The sequence below is a fragment of the Lissotriton vulgaris genome, chromosome 3_1 (assembly GCF_964263255.1).
Source record: "Lissotriton vulgaris chromosome 3_1, aLisVul1.2, whole genome shotgun sequence".
Classification (NCBI taxonomy): Eukaryota; Metazoa; Chordata; class Amphibia; order Caudata; family Salamandridae; genus Lissotriton; species Lissotriton vulgaris.
In genome coordinates this window covers 347,575,443-347,593,943 of record NC_141689.1, presented here as the reverse complement: position 1 = coordinate 347,593,943, position 18,501 = coordinate 347,575,443, and the positions used below count along the sequence as shown (strand labels likewise).

At 44.6% G+C, this 18,501-nt stretch overlaps 1 protein-coding gene across 2 annotated transcripts in view; it reads left to right on the top strand.

Moving 5' to 3' along the window:
- Positions 1 to 17,786, top strand: part of LIFR (LIF receptor subunit alpha) — a 611,573-nt gene extending 593,787 nt beyond the window's left edge. For both annotated transcript variants that reach the window (XM_086960553.1, XM_086960554.1), the window contains exons 20-21: positions 7,367 to 7,445; positions 14,924 to 17,786. In XM_086960553.1, coding sequence (XP_086816679.1) covers positions 7,367 to 7,445; positions 14,924 to 15,577 — 733 coding nt within the window. In that variant the 3' untranslated portion in view covers positions 15,578 to 17,786. The remainder of the gene's footprint in view (positions 1 to 7,366; positions 7,446 to 14,923) is intronic.
- The last annotated feature ends 715 nt before the right edge of the window (positions 17,787 to 18,501 follow it).

Genomic DNA, 18,501 nt, shown 5'->3' with positions numbered 1-18,501 from the left:
GATGTCTAATATGAGCCTGGCTGAAGCGTTCTGGATACGTTGGAGTTTTTTCTGGAGTTTTGCGGTGGTACCGGCGTAGAGGGTGTTTCCGTAATCCAGTCGGCTCGTGACCAGAGCGTGGGTGACTGTTTTTCTAGTTTCGGTGGGGATCCAACGAAATGTTTTTTTGAGCATGCGCAGAATGTTGAAGCAAGATGAAGAAACGGCGATGACTTGTCTGTTCATCGAGAGTGATGACTCCAGGATGACGCCCAGGTTCCGTGCGTGGTCCGTCGGGATGGGTGCTTTTCCAAGGGCCTCTGGCCACCAAGAGTCGTCCCAGGCGGAGGGGGAGGTGCCTAGGATGAGGACTTCTGTTTTGTCTGAATTCAGTTTCAGACGGCTGTGCTTCATCCATTCGGCTACTTCTTTCATTCCTTCATGCAGGTTGGTTTTGGCAGTGTTAGGGTCTCTGGTGAGAGATAGGATCAGTTGAGTGTCATCGGCGTAGGAGATGATGTTGAGGTTGTGTTGGCGTGCGATGGCCGCGAGGGGGCTCATGTAAACGTTGAAGAGGGTGGGGCTGAGTGAAGATCCTTGTGGTACTCCGCAGATGACTTCAGTGGCCTCTGACTTGAATGGTGGAAGGCGGACTCTCTGGGTTCTTCCGGTGAGGAACGAGGCGATCCACTCCAGTGCCCTTCCCTGTATTCCGACGTCTCTGAGGCGATGTAAAAGGGTGCTATGGCAGACCGTGTCGAAGGCTGCGGAGAGGTCAAGGAGGATGAGGGCGACTGTGTCTCCATTGTCCAGTAGAGATCGGATGTCGTCTGTTGCTGCGATGAGGGCGGTTTCAGTGCTGTGCTTGGCTCGGAAGCCGGATTGTGAGGAGTCGAGTGATTTGTTAGTTTCGAGGAAGGCGGCGAGTTGGTTGTTGATCGCTTTCTCGATGACTTTGGCCGGGAATGGGAGGAGTGAGATAGGGCGGTAGTTTTTAAGTTCGGTGGGATCAGCTGTGGGTTTCTTCAGGAGGGCGCTGAGTTCGGCATGTTTCCAGCTTTCCGGGTAGGTTGCGGAGTTGAGGGAGCAGTTGATGACGTCTCGGAGGTGCGGTGCTATAATGGAGTCTGCTTTGTTAAAGATGTGGTGAGGGCATGGGTCTGTGGGGGATCCTGAGTGGATAGAGTTCATCAGACGGATGGTGTCCTCAGTAGAGATTGGCTTCCAGTCATTGAGGATGTTCAAGGGAGGTGGGGGTCCTGCAAGGGGTTGGGTGGGTTGGTCTTCGGGTCGGTTGTCGAAGCTGTTGTGGATGTCTGCAATTTTGTTGTGGAAGAATGAGGCTAGGGAGTCGCAGAGGGCTTGAGAGGGGGCGATGTCGTTGGAGTTGGCTGCGGGGTTGGTGAATTCCTTGACGATGTTGAATAATTCCTTGCTGTTGTGGGCGTTGTTATCTAGTTGGTCTTTGAGAGCGGCTTTCTTGGCATTCCGGATCAGTTGGTGGTGTATGCGGGTGGCGTTTTTGAAGGCGTCCTTGGTGCTGGTGGTTGGGTCTTTTTTCCAGGCCTTCTCAAGGGAGCTGCAGAGTTTCTTGGATTTCTTAAGATCATCGTTGAACCAGGAGGCCTTCTTGTTGCCTGGTTTGAATTGTCGTTTTTTCAGAGGTGCTAGGGTGTCGGCGCTGTTGGATAGCCATTGGGAGAGGTTGGTGGCTGCTTGGTCGGGGTTTGAGGAGAGGGCTGGGGGGTTTAGAAGAAGCGATGAGGAGATCTGGTCGAAGGTGACTTTGTTCCAGTTTTTTTGCAGGGTGGGATGGAGGTGGTTGTTGGATGTGGGCTTGTTGTAGGTAAAGTGAACGCAGCTGTGGTCAGTCCAAAGGAGAGCTGTGGTGTGGTTGAAGGAGACATGTTTGCTGGAGGTGAAGATAGGGTCGAGTGTGTGACCTGCGATGTGGGTGGGGGTAGTGACAAGTTGTTTAAGTCCGAGGTTGGCGAGGTTGTCCAAGAGGGTGGTGGTGTTGCGGTCGTTGTTCTTCTCAAGGTGAAAGTTGAGGTCCCCCAAAAGGATGTAATCCTCGGAGCGGAGCGCGTGTGGAGTGATGAAGTCCGTGATGTCTTCACTGAATTGTGCGCGGGGACCTGGTGGCCTGTAGAGGAGGGTGCCTCTGAGTGTGGTCTTGGGGTCGATGTGGATCTGGAAGTGAAGGTGTTCAGTGTTGGCGAGATTGGCGTCTGAGCTTGTTGAGATGCGGATGGATTTCTTATGGACGATAGCGATGCCTCCTCCTGTGTGCCCGATACGGTCCTTGCGAATGATTTTATATCCTTCAGGGATGGCAATGGTGATGTCTGGGGCTGATGAGGCGTTCATCCATGTTTCTGTTAGGAAGGCGACGTCCGGAGAGATGGTGTCAAGTAGATTCCAGAGGTCGATGGCGTGCCTGTGGACCGAGCGGGTGTTGAGCAGGATGCATTGTAGGTGGTTGGGGTCGGATATCTGTTGTGTGTTCGTAGATGAGGAGTTGTTCTTGGTGCCGTCGAAATTGCAGGAGTAGCAGGAGAAGGGTCCATGTGTGTGCCCAGGGGTGGCTTGGACGCAGGTGGGGGAACGGCCGGGGTTAAGGGCTAGGAGGGTGGTGGCATCGTAAGAAATGCGGGAGGGGTGGACATTGCGAGGAACAGGGGGTATGGCGCTGGGCGCGGTCTTGGCGCGGACGGGCGTAGACGGGCTTACCTTTGGCGCACCTTCGGCGCGGCCGCAGCGCGTGGACGCTGCACGTTTGAGCATTCGGCATTTAATGGATAGTGGAGGGGCGGAGCATGGGAGGGTCAGCTGGGAGGCGTCAGCGGGGAGTGTGGGCGGGCCAAGGGAACACACAACAACCCAGGATCCAAAATGGAGAAAGGAAAGTGAAACAGAGCTCGGCTCCTACAAGTTTAGATTCCACTAATTAATATAATAAGGCAGAACACAAAAAAAGCACAATGCAGATGGCAGCAGCAGCCACAATCAAATGAAATAAAGCTGGGCACAACCGTAAGTTACAGCACGAGGTTCGGTGCTATGCTACAGACAATGCGCCACGTTACGAGGGTAATTTCAGTCAAGCGCGATGTCAATAAGAGATAAGCAATTGAGCGTGAGGCACGGATGTTGCTTTCACAAACGCGATATTTTTTACAAGGAAAACAGTCTGGCGCGATGTTCCAAAGCACAGCCAATCAAGTTACACAATCAAGTCCACAAGCTGCTTTCCCACACTCGCAAAGCTCAGAATGTAATGCAAACAAGCGCTATGACAATAATGAAGTTAGCAGCGCGGTTCCAGTGTGTACGATACCAAGTAGTCAGGCAAATGCGTCCAGAAGCTAGAATTGCAGGCAGATTGCTTGGTCAGGGAGCGTGAGGGGAGCGGCCGCCTAGGATCAGATCCAGGTGGTCACAGTTGTGGGAGGGAGGAGGTGATCGTAGTATTCGTGGGTGGGAGGGTCAGCTGGGAGGCGTCAGCGGGGAGTGTGGGCGGGCCAAGGGAACACACAACAACCCAGGATCCAAAATGGAGAAAGGAAAGTGAAACAGAGCTCGGCTCCTACAAGTTTAGATTCCACTAATTAATATAATAAGGCAGAACACAAAAAAGCACAATGCAGATGGCAGCAGCAGCCACAATCAAATGAAATAAAGCTGGGCACAACCGTAAGTTACAGCACGAGGTTCGGTGCTATGCTACAGACAATGCGCCACGTTACGAGGGTAATTTCAGTCAAGCGCGATGTCAATAAGAGATAAGCAATTGAGCGTGAGGCACGGATGTTGCTTTCACAAACGCGATATTTTTTACAAGGAAAACAGTCTGGTGCAGCTGTGGTTCCTGTACCTAGGCATTGGGGCTCCGCTCTCGTAATTTTGTGAAGCTTGCAGATGTTTTAATTGCTAAAAGCAAAAGCAATTACCATCCACACGCCTAACAAAACAACTCAGTTCCTCTGTTCCTACCTTTCTATCACACTCACTCACTCCAGAGTCCAGCAACCAGGCCATTTTCCAGTGTGACACAGGGGCGCTTGTGCGCATGTGCCCGACAAAGTTTTCGTTTTCTTTTTACTCCGTAAGGCTGATCTAGCGCCAGCCCAGGTCTGCTGTGATTGGGGGTACTCTGGGACCACCCACTTATGATGTGCAGCAGCAACCGTATTTTAGAAGCAGCAGGGCATCAGCCCTGTACTTCCCGGGGCTGCTTGTCAGTCATTGCTGAGACCGCATCATCATCCCACCCTTTCCCATGTCCTCATAGGGTGAGGTGGGGTCAGTAAGCTTCACTGGCCCCATCATCTGATTACCTGGGAAGTGGTGGGGTTGCAGGAGGCTGCTTGTGATTCCCTCGTGCCCATGATCCAGCAATCTTTTTGCGCAAGGACTGGGGCAGGGCAATACCCCACTGGAACACGCACGGTAAGCCCTCACCTTTATTTTTCTCTCCTGCCCCTTAACATAAAGTTCTCCTTGTCCACGTTTGGGTCCCTGGACCTTTTGTAAAGTCGAAGCCAACATGATGACTCCACTCTGAAGAAGACTAACGGACCCGGCAACAGGTTACGTTGATGTTTCTTCATATCCCTGACCCTGTGATCCTCAGCCCTGTGCTGCTTCTGAATCCCCTTCTGCCCAGAGTACAAAAAAAGTTGAAATTTCCCTGGGTGGCCACTCGTGCACTTAATTTGTTTTCGTTCTGCTCGCACCAGCTAGTGAACAATGTCTGTTCACTGCTGTGGCGCTATTTGTTATTTTGTTGCACACTCTGCAGTGCTTTTAAAGCAACAAAGAGTGAGGCATCGACTCAAGGGAATCAACCACTACATGAATCACCCAAGAGCCCAAAATGCGAAATGTACCACATTGCGACACATAAGCGCTTGGTGAGGCCTGTTTGCTCTTTTCAGATATCTGATTTAGGAACCAGTGCAGGCCGTGAATGATTAAAGCAGCTCTCTTATGGAGGTTTTATACAATAAATGTTTTTCCGTTTTAAATACACTATAGTTTTTCCCGAGTGGAGGTGGTGTGGCGGAGTGCCTGTTTTAGTTCTAGATCCTGCCTGAAAAGCAGTTAGCAGCAGGCAGTGCCCTTCTTGAAGGATACCTCTCAATCAATTAATCAATCAATCAATCATTTGTATAGCGTGCTACTCACCCAGAGGGTCTCAAGGCGCTTGGGGGGTTGGGGGGGGGGGGGGGTCTCTACTGTTTGAACAGCCAGGTCTTGAGTTGCCTCCTGACGGAGAGGTGGTCTTGGGTCAGGTGGAGGTGGATGGGGAGGGAGTTCCACGTCTTGGCAGCCAGGTAGGAGAAGGATCTTCCTCCCGTTGAGGCTCTTCGGATGCGGGGAACGACGGAGAGGGCGTGGCAGGTTGATCGTAGTTGGCGGTGGGGGTGTAGAAGGTCAGGCGGTCGTTGAGGTATCTGGGTCCTTGGTACCTCTGAATGGATGGCAATTCTGTTTTTTGTGTGAAGGGCTGACTGTGGATCTAGTTTGCTTATGATGGGTGCACGATGTGTACCTCGTTTATTTGTCACCTCAAAGTCTGTGTGTTCCAGAATGAGCAATGGTTTCCACTTCAAACCCTTTGGTTCAGTACCATCTTGGGCGGAAGAGGGGAAGAATGTCTCTCAGTTCATGTTTAATAACTCTCCCTCTAGATAAATACTTATCTTTGTAGGGCTGAAATCTGATATACTAAGGTGAAATGCTTCTTTTAGAATATAATAGGGTATCTTCAATACTCAAAGTGTATTTCTTTAACACGCGGAAGTGTTTCACCTCAGTACATCAGATTTTATCTCTCATTGAAAATAATGTATTAAAAAGTTAGCGCTTGAATACCTGAACTGGGAAACATCCCTGCCCCAATTCTAATACCAATGCGATCAGTGGTCATGTGACCCTACATGTGGACGGGATTCCTATTAGAAATACACCCTTTTCACCAATTTTGAAAACAATTCTTGGTGCAAAAACCCCTCTCTTTGACAAGAGGAACACATTTAAAAATTAGACCATCCCATGCTCTCTGTAGAGAGGTTGCAACCATTCAGACGATACACACTACTGTGTGCCTCCTCTGGAAAAAGCGTGCTATTGATGATGGCAAGGAGCGAAATAACTATGTACAACAAAGAAACATGTCATTTTAGACAAAAAGTGGAAGAAGTATCATCCAGTTCTCATCAAAATAGTCTCTAGTCATTTCTTATTATAGAGATTCTGCAGCTCCTATAACCTGGTATCAGATCAGAAAAAACTAAAGCTTTCTACTGATGTTTGAAAATGTCTTCATCATGTAATACGCTTGTGGGTATACCTATTTATTGCTAGTACATTTAACAATGTCCTTAAATAATGACTTTGTTTATAGCCAGAGAAGATTTCTAGAACCGTGGGTCTAGACACATTGTGCACCACTCTGTCCCCGATCAGGGTTCCAGCAATGTACTACAAAGATAAACAACTTTATAAACAGAATAATCAAAGAATTCAACACAAAACAGAACAAAAACATGGTCCTCAAGAAGCGTAGCGCTCCTTTGTCTGTATAAATCAAAAGTTGTTTAATCAAGTAGATTTTTTTCTAAAGACGAGATTTCCTGTACATCGTTTGTCCATATGGGAGCTGGTTATTACATTCTTGTACGGCTAAAAATGCAATCCAATCCAATGCATTTAGGGCCAGTACAGAAGCCCTTCATCACGGGTATCTTTGAGGGTTTGTCTCTTAGCTAATGCGATAAAAGAAATATCTGCTGCACAATGAACTCCATGATAGTTACTGGATTCCCAGCTGGGGCGAAATATAAACTGAATCCCAAGCGACAGAGCTTCCCGGTCAGTGTTGGTGGTTAAGGATTGTAAACGTAAGTGTCCATCTGAGTGCACTTCATAAAAGACATAGTCTCAGCAATAAAGGATGCACTGAGAGAAACAAGGATTCAAAGCATAATTATAATTTACTTCAAAGCAGATTGACATTTTAGTTCAAGCAATGCTTCACCTCTTCCATCATCATTCAACCTTCTTGGTGACAGTGAGCTCAATCAAAGTATACAAATGATTCTTAGATTTTTTTTTACCACTGCCCATTATCTTAGTCTGCTTTGTATTAATTCTAGGACATTTGAAGTTGCATTGACGTATGAGGTGCAAATTGTGTAATCTCTCTGATTGTTGGGTGGTAATGGTTGAGATTGACATCAATATTTTTGCCACTTTTTACAGTTCCCATTCTTTTTCTTATTGTGTATCCTTTGTATACAATTAGGATGACTTTGTATTAATTACCACTGTCTCTTTTTAAATGCTAACGTTCAAATAATGTTGATTTTTATTTTTAAAGGCTCAAGGAAACGTTTTACCCTGAAATTCCAAATCCACAAAACAGCAAGGCACTGCAGTTTGAAAACAGCATGAATGAGGTAATAATTTTCACAGCGCAATGAATATTTTAATTTATTGGTAGGACAATGAAATATTGCATGCAGTTATGTTGGGTAAAGCTCTGTTCTTTTTGTTCTTTGTGGGAATGAAAAGTGGAAGATTGATAGCACTACTTGCCCCATGCTAGAATTAAACACTGGTATGTGAAACGAGTTTTTAACTTGTGATGCCTCCACAGGTTAGACAGTGTGCTCTGATATATACAGAATTGAGTTTCTAGTCAACACAGACCAGAAGCAGCTACTTGATGAATCTTTTGCCTAATTCATGCAAATCATCAGTTGGGGCACCTTCTAATTCTAGAGCTTGCATTTTGATAATTATGTGCAGCCAGGATTAAACGTACATAAATGTTTATCTAATTTCATGCAAATGATTAAAGCTCTGTTATTGAACATTGAGGCATATCAGACCACCACCACTGATTACGGGCTACAGCTGAAGGCTCAGTAAATACACTCTCTCCCATTTGTGTTTTTACTTCACTTCAATCTATCTTCTCTTTCCCTGCCTTGAAAGGCATTCCTTATGTGAATCATGTCATGCAGAGAGACATGGGGTGTAGGGAAGAGAGGAGGAGGAGATGATGTTGATGGGAGTGAGGAAAGAAAAGAGGATGGGGGACTGGAGGGGTAACAACTCAGAATGCAGCTTAATATTGAATTATTGCCCCCATTGTATATCATATAAATGACATTAGTTCATATTGTTATATTTTGGTATGTTGCCCCTAGTTTGCCACAAAAATGCATGTCGTCAAGAACATATTGAAAGATAAAGTTAAAAAGGCTAGAATTGGGTACATACAATGCAGATTTAACACAGACGTTATTATGCGGTAGAACTAAAATGCCCACTTTTTGAAGTCCGGAAGTGAATGAAGACGGCGGTTGAGAGAGGCTAGCCACTTGCATAGGGTTTTTACCATCTGCATGTGATACCCTTCTTTGGATGCTCAGGTTGTCAAACCTACAATATCAGGCATAGTAAAACATTTGTCATGTATTTTGCTTTTCTAAGTCATTAAACGGAGGGGACAATTAAGCCTTTCATACTGATTTCTCCAGTGAACATTTCTGCTTTCATCTTCATTGTGATATATTTTAAATATACCTTCTCCATGTCCAAATTAAACTCAGTTAGGAGGTGCTCCCAGTAAGCAGGAGAGAGACCTTTCTTTGAATAGCGTTATCAAGGTGCAGTCTTCAAAATCCAAGCCTGCTGACGCTCAAAGCATCCAGCTCTTTGCCAGTAATGCCAAAATTGAACTTTTGTTTTGAAACTGCAGAGAGGCAGTATTTCTGCTCACGCTATCCATCAAACTGCACAATTTTCTGTATTGACATTGTTTCCCTCTGACTCTTCTATCACAGAGGGGCTCTCAGCTCAGACATAATGCTTCCTTTTAACACTTTTGATGTATACAGTTTCAGAACCTATAGTCTCATATTGTACAAAAGATCTCGATCATGAGTCTCAACATGACCCTCTGTAACCCTTTCTCATGCAATAATATTGCCTGATCAATCATTGGTTTCTGATAGATGCTTCTAACTGCAAATTTCTCAACTTAAGAATTTCCCCAGTTTTGCTGTAGCTCTCACACACTGATTGGTGGCACCATCCCCACATCTCCTCTGAAGGTGTCCACACATAGCTGTATATGGGAGCTACCCTGCATGCTGATGGTGGTTCCCCCTTTTCCCCTTCAACAGGATCCAACGCTCTTCTCCCGATTTCAGCTCTTGTTTTTTTTTTATGGCAAAGACTTTGGTAACACAATGTACTAGGTATCTTTTCCCCAAAGACTACAGGTTACAAATTGTGCAACGATTGCCAAAAGGAGATGTCAATCACAGATCTGCACAATGTTTGTCTTTGGTGCTTCAACACAAACATAACTCGAAGTCCTGCTACTTATGGCTCTTGACAGGGATGGTTCCTCCGCTATGGCGGAGGAGTGTTGCCCACTGCTCTTTGAACAACAAAAATAAAATGATAATACTTAGTTATTATCACTTTATTTTTCGCAGGTTCGGGGCTAGGTTAGGGCGGGCAGGGCTGGAGGCACAGCTGAAGGAGTGGTTCCATGTGCCCATGACTGCTTGGCCAGCTCTCTTGGCCTGGCCAAGCAGTCATGCTCACTTTGCATGTTCCCCACCAGGCTCCATTACACAGCCTAGTGGGGAATATGCCTAGGCTCCCAGTCCCCATCTGAACACCGAGCCACGGTGCTCAGACCAATCACCACGCTGCATTGCAGCATTGTAATTGGCTATGGGAACCCTTCGGTGCTTCCTGGTTCCGGGACTCGAGAAGCAGAGGAGAGATTCAGCCGGCTGAACAGGTAGGTGTGATTTTTTTTATTTTGTTGCCTCCCGCTACCCCCTGTTCCCTTGCGACTCCACCCTTATTCCCTGCCAGCCGCTACTGGTTCCTGATGCACCCGAAAGCCATCATGGAGTGTAAAACCAAACTCTGCCTCACTGAAGAGGCGTCACTGCTCAAAGTCATGAAGTTGCTCTTAATCTCATTCTCCATCACTGAGTACGTCTAAGATGAGGTTGAAAGGCAAGTTGTGGCATAAGCACAAGAAATCCAAGAGGAATTCAACCCTCACCCAATGCTTCCAATCCAGAGAGAAATCACACAGTTACCCTTCCAATGCAAATCCATCTGCGAATTCGGACTCGATTCCAGTCCTGGAGTCAATGGGTTCAAAGTTTTCCAGTACATTGTCTCTTCCAAAGCAAATAGAGGCCTTGTAAGAGACCATGCTGCAATTGTGTGAGGTGGTTACAGTTTACTTTGCTTCCTCTTTGTGCCTCATGTGTCTGTAGGAGGTTCCATTTGTAATTCCACAGGCAAGTCCTTCCTCAACAACATCTGACACTGTTCAGCCTCTATCTGGCTTGACATCGGCCCAGCCTGTACCTTGGTGCCTCTGCAACATGTTATCTGATCCAGAGCAGACTTTAGCTCGATCCCATTTCATGGAATACTCCCTTTCTAGCCCCCCTGCCTTGATGGCAATAGCAAAGATCTAAGGCCTTGTTTTGTCAGACTCTGAAACTATGCTGGGGATTGATCCATTACCCACAATGATGACACAGTCCTGTGTTCTCCCCCCACACATTATAATGATGAAAGCCTGTAATGGATTTTTAGAAAGATAGTGGCATTGATACGTCTCCTTAAACTGAACTTAACTCTCTTTGGATCCTCCCGATGAGGAGTGTGCCTCCTTTGTCATGGTGCTTTGCAGATCCGTGAAGGTCTGGGAGGTGCAGTTGCCTTCGGTGGAAACTAAAGTGAATTTATTGACATGCATACTTCAACCTGCACCATTTACTTCTAAAATGTGTTGCTATTTAATGTCATCGTTATAAACTGCCTTTCTTTAGCTTGGTCTAAACCTTGTTCCTGTCCACTGTTATGCCAGATGATTTCATGGTGCTGTTGGCCCGTTACTAGGGACACCTCTTTCCGGCCCCTGTATCCAACTGCAAAAATACTTTTGTGGCAGCCTTCCTCTACCAAAATTAACCCTAATACCTATCGTATATTTTTCGCTGGATAGGGAATCAAAATAGAGTATTTGTTTAAATGTGTTTTGTCATCATCTAGTTTAGACCTCAAGGGCCAGATGTACGACCATTTGTAATTGCGACTCGCAAATTGCGACAAATAGCGAGTCGCAATTACCAATGTACAACAATGTCTGAGGCACTGTTTGCGATTCCCAACTGGGTCGCAAATTGCATGCCTCTTGCATATTAACTAGGCTGTCGCAATTTGCGACCCCATTGGCAATGGCTGACCTTTCCAGGAATGGTGGCTTGCTGGGGTCAGCAGACCACCATATCTGGGACTGCTTTTAAATAAAGCAGTATAAAAGAAATATCAGTCCGTTTTCCTTAAAGGAAAATGGGATGCATTTGAAAAATAAAAAGGAAATTTTTGAGTTTCATTTTTTAAGGGTTGGCAGTGGTCCTTAGGACAACTGCCTGGCCTAAAAAATATTTGCGCGTGCATTCACAAAGGGGAAGGGGTCCTGTGGGTACCCATTCCCGTTTGTGAGTACTTTACCACCCTTTATATAAGGGTGGTAAACAGCAAGTGTTTCGCAACTGCAAATGCGGTCGCAAAACATTCTTACATAGGTGTGGAGTCGCTATTAGAAATTGATTAGCGACTCCCAAAATAGGGTCAGTACATTGGCCTGACAGTCTTTAGGTCTCGCCTAGGCACCGCGCATGCGCTGCCCTAGGAGATGACCTTTAGAAATCGGTCATCTCCTTTTCAAGCACACTCGTGCTTGTGGTGGCATCCACCTTGCGGGAGCGAGCAGCGGCGCACCGACCGCTAGCAGTTATGTTTTTTTGGTATTGTATGTGATGTGGAATACGCAAGACTCATTGAGACTTACACTGCAAGGGGCTATTTTTTTCTTTTTGTTTAAGCACTCTCTGAGAGTGCATGTTGTCTCTTGATGTCTCCATACTGTGCTTTTCTTTCACTCGCCGCACTGCTGTCTCTCGCCTGTGTGCGTCTCTTGCGCCTCCCCTTTGTGATGTGCTTGCCCTTGTGTTCTCCAGTCTCCCACTTTGCTTTTTTGATCATCTGCTTTTACCCTCTCCCAACTCCAAATACTCCCTTTACCATGGTCTCCCTCTCACACATCGATCCCCAATGCGCACACCATGTTGCTTCAATATGCCCTCCTGCGCTCTCCGTGCTGCTTCCAGCACCATGTTTTGCTTTAGTCCCCTCCGGCCTGCGTGTTACTTCAGCGTTCCCTTCCGTGTTGTTTCGGCAACTTCATGCCTAAGTTGCTTTCCCCCACAGTTTTTCAAATAAAACATTTTTTTTTCTTTTTAATTGCTCATCCGAGTTCGGCCAACAGTTCATTTTATAGGCACGTGCATGATTGGTGCGAACGCCACAGTGTGATGCAGTTTTTATTTTTAATGTAGGCATGTTGCACTGCATCGGAGATGTTATACAGCATAATTAACAAGCATTGGAATAGTCAATAGGTCTCGCCTTTGGGACCTTATAAGTACTGCATAACTAAATACTTAATAAGGTTCCAAAGGCGAGACCTATTGGCTATGCCAATGCTTGTTTGCAAATGCAAAGGGGCTGATATCCCCTTTGTGACCGCAAAATTTGGTCGTACATCTGGCCCAAGTTCTTAGGATCATGGTGAGTGGCATTTCGCCTGCCATTCCTGGGAATTTCAGACATTCTTTTACATCGATATGATGCACAGAAGTATGTACTCAGAGTTGGCCTGGATACCCCAGATTGTGTCGCTCATACCATGGTCAACAGAACAGTGATTCATCACCACAAGTGAATACGCACCTCCGGCTTGTGATGTAAATGCTTCTTTAATGGATATACAATTTGATGTACCAGGATGTTCGGTGAAAAGGCAGACTTGACTTTGGAGTGTGCTAAAGACCACAGTCCTATGGCACGCTCTTTAAGGCTGCTGTCCCCACCCACCAGTTTTACCAATAGTACCAATAGTTCAAGGGCTATTTGAGAGGCCTTGCAACAGCAGCCCTCACAACCTGTTTAGGAGGTAGGTCAGCCTTTTTACAGCTCCAAAGGATGGGGTGCTAGCTGATGCTGTGGTCACCAGCTAACCCAGCGTTCGTCTTCCTCCTCCTCACATGCTGCGAATTTGTCAAGTTAGTTTAGCAAATTAATTTTTTATCTGCTTTGTTGGCATCCTGTTACTTCAGATGAGTGGGTCCTCCAGGTTGTTCAAGTTGGTTACGCCCTCCCTTTTGTGTCCTTCCATTCCCACTTTCCTCTTTTTGTTTCACAGAAACCGGGTGTGCATGCTACTACCCTCTACATGGAAGTTCATTCTCTGCTAGCCAAGTGTGGTGACCATGGTGTTAAAGGACAAAGGATACTATTCCCAATTATCCAATAATTCCTGGTTCCCAAGAGGCATGAGGGGATTGTGCACAACCTTAGATGCCAGACTTCTAAGCACTTTTCTAAGGAAGGACAAGTTCAGAATGTTGATGCTGTCAGGTCATAGAGACTGCATGGTGTCCTTGGAGTTACAAAACACGTACTTTGATGTGCCAATCCTGCAACACAGAGACATCCTTCAACCCGCAACCATTACCTCTAGTTCATTATCAGGAACAAGCATTACCAGTTCACTTATACCTATACCTTGGTAACTGGCCTTTGAAGGCAGCATCATGTCAGCTAGTCTCAGGCCACTTACAGGTGATAATCTAATTGTCTTCCTCCATGGGCTTTTCCATCTTTGGCACTTTGTTGCAGCCGTCATAGCCAAGCCTTTCTACTCAAGTAACAAGGCAGGGACATTCAGGCTTGAGCTTTTGTTCTGGCCCAACTAATTCTTAGGCGTAGCTTCCCATCCTCATGCCTCTGGCACATGCAGGCTCTACACTGGATCCTTAAACTACAGTCAGCTGCCCAGTGGAAGGTGCCTCTTGAACAACATCCAGGTCTTGGATGAGATGAGCTGGGACGCTTTGGTGGTGGTTAAAAGATTCCAATCTTACCTGTTTAAGTGTACAAAAAGTGATTAATGGAATGCTTGAGTTAATCTCAGCCACTGGTCATTTTCAGGGTCACATCCCGGCCATCGTTATTTCCACACAATGCCACCTCAGTTTGGACACAGCTATATGCAAATCACTCTTGACCCTCCTCTAATGGGAACGGGAACAGTCCAGCCCAAACTGCCAAACCAGGTCCTCCTTGAACCGGAACACAAGCAATCCAGGACCGGTCTTTATGGGCATTTTAGCTGGATATAGCTTGGAAACAGTATGCACGGGACCCACGTCTGGGCATTCTCGACCCACTTAATGTCGCATACTAAATTGTACAAATTTTTTTACAAAAAGTGATGGATGGAATGCTAAAATTAATCTCTGCTATTGATATTTACATGGGCCGTATCGGTATTTTGCACACCATGCCACCTTAATTTCGACCCAACTGCATGCAAAACAATCTTGACCCTGCTCTCGTGGGAACAGTTGAATGATTTAAACTTCGGCATAATCCATGGTGTTTCCCAGGGTCCATTGGTTTTCTTTTTTTTAAAATATCAAATCTTCCCTTTTTTCTGTTACACAGACCTCCAAGGAAATGTGTTTCCCTACTAATAACTGGTTTAGTTCCCATACATTATAGATTCAGATGATTTTCATGTTTTTAATATTTCTAGATGTACACTTATATTCAAACCCCAATTTTGTGTGTGTCTCAGTGATCAATCACATGAGATATACTTAAGGTTCAATTTTACCTTCTTTTCGAAAACGTCTTGTCTTTTTCTGCACCTATTGAGGTACTGGAGTCTTCAGTTCCTGAAATATTTTTTCTGTGTTTGTTATTTAACAGAAAAGGCTACAAATAATTTAATAATTTGTTTGTTCAATTTCAGGGTAATCCATCCCTTAAAACATTGGAGATGAATCCTTGCACTCCCAACTGTGTGGAAGTGGTGGAAACCCTGTCGACCATACCAAAGATAGTGGATACCAAACTTATATCACCAGTTACATACAGCGATGAGCTTGGAGATAATTTGATTCAAGATGACTCTGACTCAGAAAGCGATAATCATGTTGTTGTGTCCTACTGCCCACCGATCATTGAGGAGGAGATATGTAACCAAGGAGCAGATGACACTGCAGATGATTCTCAAATAATCTATCTCGACATTCAGTTAATGTACCAGCCACAAACGAAGGCTATCGATGAAACCGATGTCGATTTGGAGGACATGGCCGACTACAAGCCGCAAATGCAACTGCCTATTAGTACTGTGAATATGGGCGAGCAGTTGCCTGCTGAGGAAGGCGTAGATCAAAGCGCAGGTTATAAGCCTCAGGTGAATGTAAATAATTGGAATGCAGATTCTCCAAGCTCACCAACATCGGCTGCGAGTTATGGTGAAAATGCCTCTTTTGGCAGTCCATGTTCAATTAATTCTAGACATTTCTTGATTCCCCCAGAGGATGACAAGGACTCACTCAAACCTACTCATGTTGGGTGGTCCTTTACCTCCCTTTTTCAAACCAAACCTGATGAGTAGTTTCTGGAAGAACCTTGTTTAATTCATCTTCAAACTGCTGCCCAAGTGTGCAGTCTTCCTCGTGTTGCAAAGGCAGCAACACAATAATTGCTACCAGTGGCCGACTGAGTATTTCAGAAGGATGGCTGTTACCACACTTGTTACAGTTCTTGTATTAATTTCTAGGAATTTAATATCCACGTCCAAAATAAACCTGTTACTGGAATGGTTTCTCAGAATTCCTAAAAATGATGAAATTTAGTTTTAGCCATATAATGTTTTCTACCTTAGCTACTCTTCCAGTGTTGGAGTCACTTTGTTAGGTGAAAATATGTAGGCACTCTTTTTGAAATTGTATAGTAGGTATGCATGCTGAAACATGGTCAATAGACTAATGTATAAAAATGTGACAGAACATAGCAGTAAGCTATGCCTAGCTACCTGTATAAGCTTTCCTGGATAGATTCTTACCTCCCTCTTTAAAGTGCTATAGACTTTGTTATTGCAGGTCTGCTGTCCTCAAATTATCACCTTTTTCTTTGTGGATAATGCTGCAAAGTCTTTGGGTCTACTGTTAAATGAAGGTATGAGAAAAAGTCATTCTTCCTTTCTTGAAATGAAACGAAGCAGATGCAATCATGTACCTCAGGGTTCCCGTTTGTGTGAAATGTTGAAGGTTTTAGACTATTTAGTCAATCGCAGAGTGATTACTCTTGAAGATAAAAAAAAAGGGATGAACATGCGCTCTTTTGGGTTTTTTGTTTTCTATTCTTGTTTTTCAGACACCTGCTGTAAACTGTGTTGCTTTTCATCACACACTTGTTAATACTCATATCATTTAAGTTATGAGCCCTGTTTGAATTGAGTACTATGCAGTTTGGTACCCAGAGTGTAAAGACACAGCTGATGTGTTAAAAGGGTGGTAAAAGGCTTGGGGAAATTGGGAGTGCTGATAGGATGGATTTGTTTGTCATTTATGCAGAATTTTAATGAACTGCAGATGAGCAACTTCTTTTTCGCCCTAAATCCGCACACTCAAAGCCCGTTGGATTACAAGTGTCTAGGGCCTGGATAACCTCCATCAAAAGATGGCCATACCGTGCCATGTTATGATGTCAAGAATCGGCAAAGAGAGAGACTTGGAGGCCACAGCTTTTTAACAGTGGCCTTTTCACTGCAAAACATTCTGTTAATAGTCGGCAGCGCTCGCCTCTGACCTCACGCATGCTTTTCATCCAAGCATCTTCCACGTTTGGTATTGCCTGCCTCGGTTTTGCACCCCACATAGCTCTCTTCCTGGGCACTCTAAAACAGATGTTGCCACCTGCATGACCTATGTGGCTTGCACAGGTTTTCAGCATATTTATCTTTTTTTTTGAGAAATGGTTGCTAGTTATTTTATACTTAACCCCAGATGTTGTGTTAGTGGAGTCTTTAGCAGTTAAAACTTCCAAATTCATTAAGAAAAATGCTATGTGTAAGAAAGCGGTGTTTACAGTAGGTTATTTCCAAAACAAGATATAAACAGAGATATTGTTTTAACACTGTCTATGGAGAGGCCATACAATGCATTGAATAGTTCTATGTCAATTATGCATCAATATGACATTGCATCTGCTAAATGCCTTGACTTGGCAGATTTGGTCATTGGTGATCTGACTGAGCCTGTAACTTCCCGAGACGGCATGCCATTCTTTTAAAAATACTTAACTTTAAGTCGTTTTTAATTTTTTTTTATTAATTACGTTTATTTTTAATTTGTTCCCATTCACAGCATACCTTTACATTCTGTAAACCCACCATGGGAACCCAAGCTGTATGTTAAGATAAGTCTTTTGATATAAACATTAACGTCATAGATGGTCACCTAGAGGTTTAAAAGTCCTTGACTTAATGACTGCATTTTTGAACTCTGAAAATTTGTGTCCTTAAGAAGTGCCTGGTCAAATGAAAGCTCCATAAAACTGTATGGAGGTTTCACACTTTGCAGGGAAACTTTGTGTTGTACCAAATATATTCTAGTCTTCCTTTGATGAATCAGAAAGTGCGCTGACATAGCTACGTCTTTTAATGTGATAGCAATGTTCATGCTCCTACATTATAACACGATTCTTCTTCTTGGCATACAGTATGGTAAGCCTCATATACATTGCACCTATGCAGAGTACCGGTTGGATGTTTAAGAGCTATCTGTTTTGTAAAAATAAAAAGTACATGTGCATGCATTTGATATTTGCCTTGGCAACTGTGCTAGTAATTTGCTTTAAAACTTTTGATTAGGCTGCAAGGGAACACCTACTTTTTTCTGGGGCATTATGCCAAAATATCATATTTATAGAACATCTGTTTTGGCGAATGTATGGTTAAAGGTGGACATTGGGGAATCCCTTAAAATCTGGGTAGGTTTTATTACTGGGATGTTTGTTCCAGTCACGGTCCAATCATATGTGATCTTTTTAAAGAGATTAATTCCCCACAATATGCTGTACACATACAGTGGCCTCAGAGAGCTCTTCTTCTGGGGCTCATAAAACATCTGAAAATATAGGTTTACCAATCTTTTGGCCTTCTTTGAGACAGTCAAGGTGAGCAGAATGTTTCGTAATTTCACAGTACTTCCATATGTATCTGACTATTCAACACTGTTTTTGCTTTCTAACCTTGTTTTACTGGTTTGGCAGTAAGAACTGTAAACTATGATTATGCATGTCCAGTGGTGCTTGGGGTGCCGTAAGCAATTCAAAAGCACTTTACGTTTCAGTATGTTTAGTCATTTCCTCACAGAAAATGTGGTCTTCTTAAGAAAAGATTTAAGTGCTGCTGAGCTGGATTCTTTGAATATATAGATGCTGTAGTGAGTTATGGTTAATCTCCAAGACTATGGGCTGGTAGGCATACACCTGTAGCAGGGTGGTTTATTCCTTGACACAGTGACACTAATAATT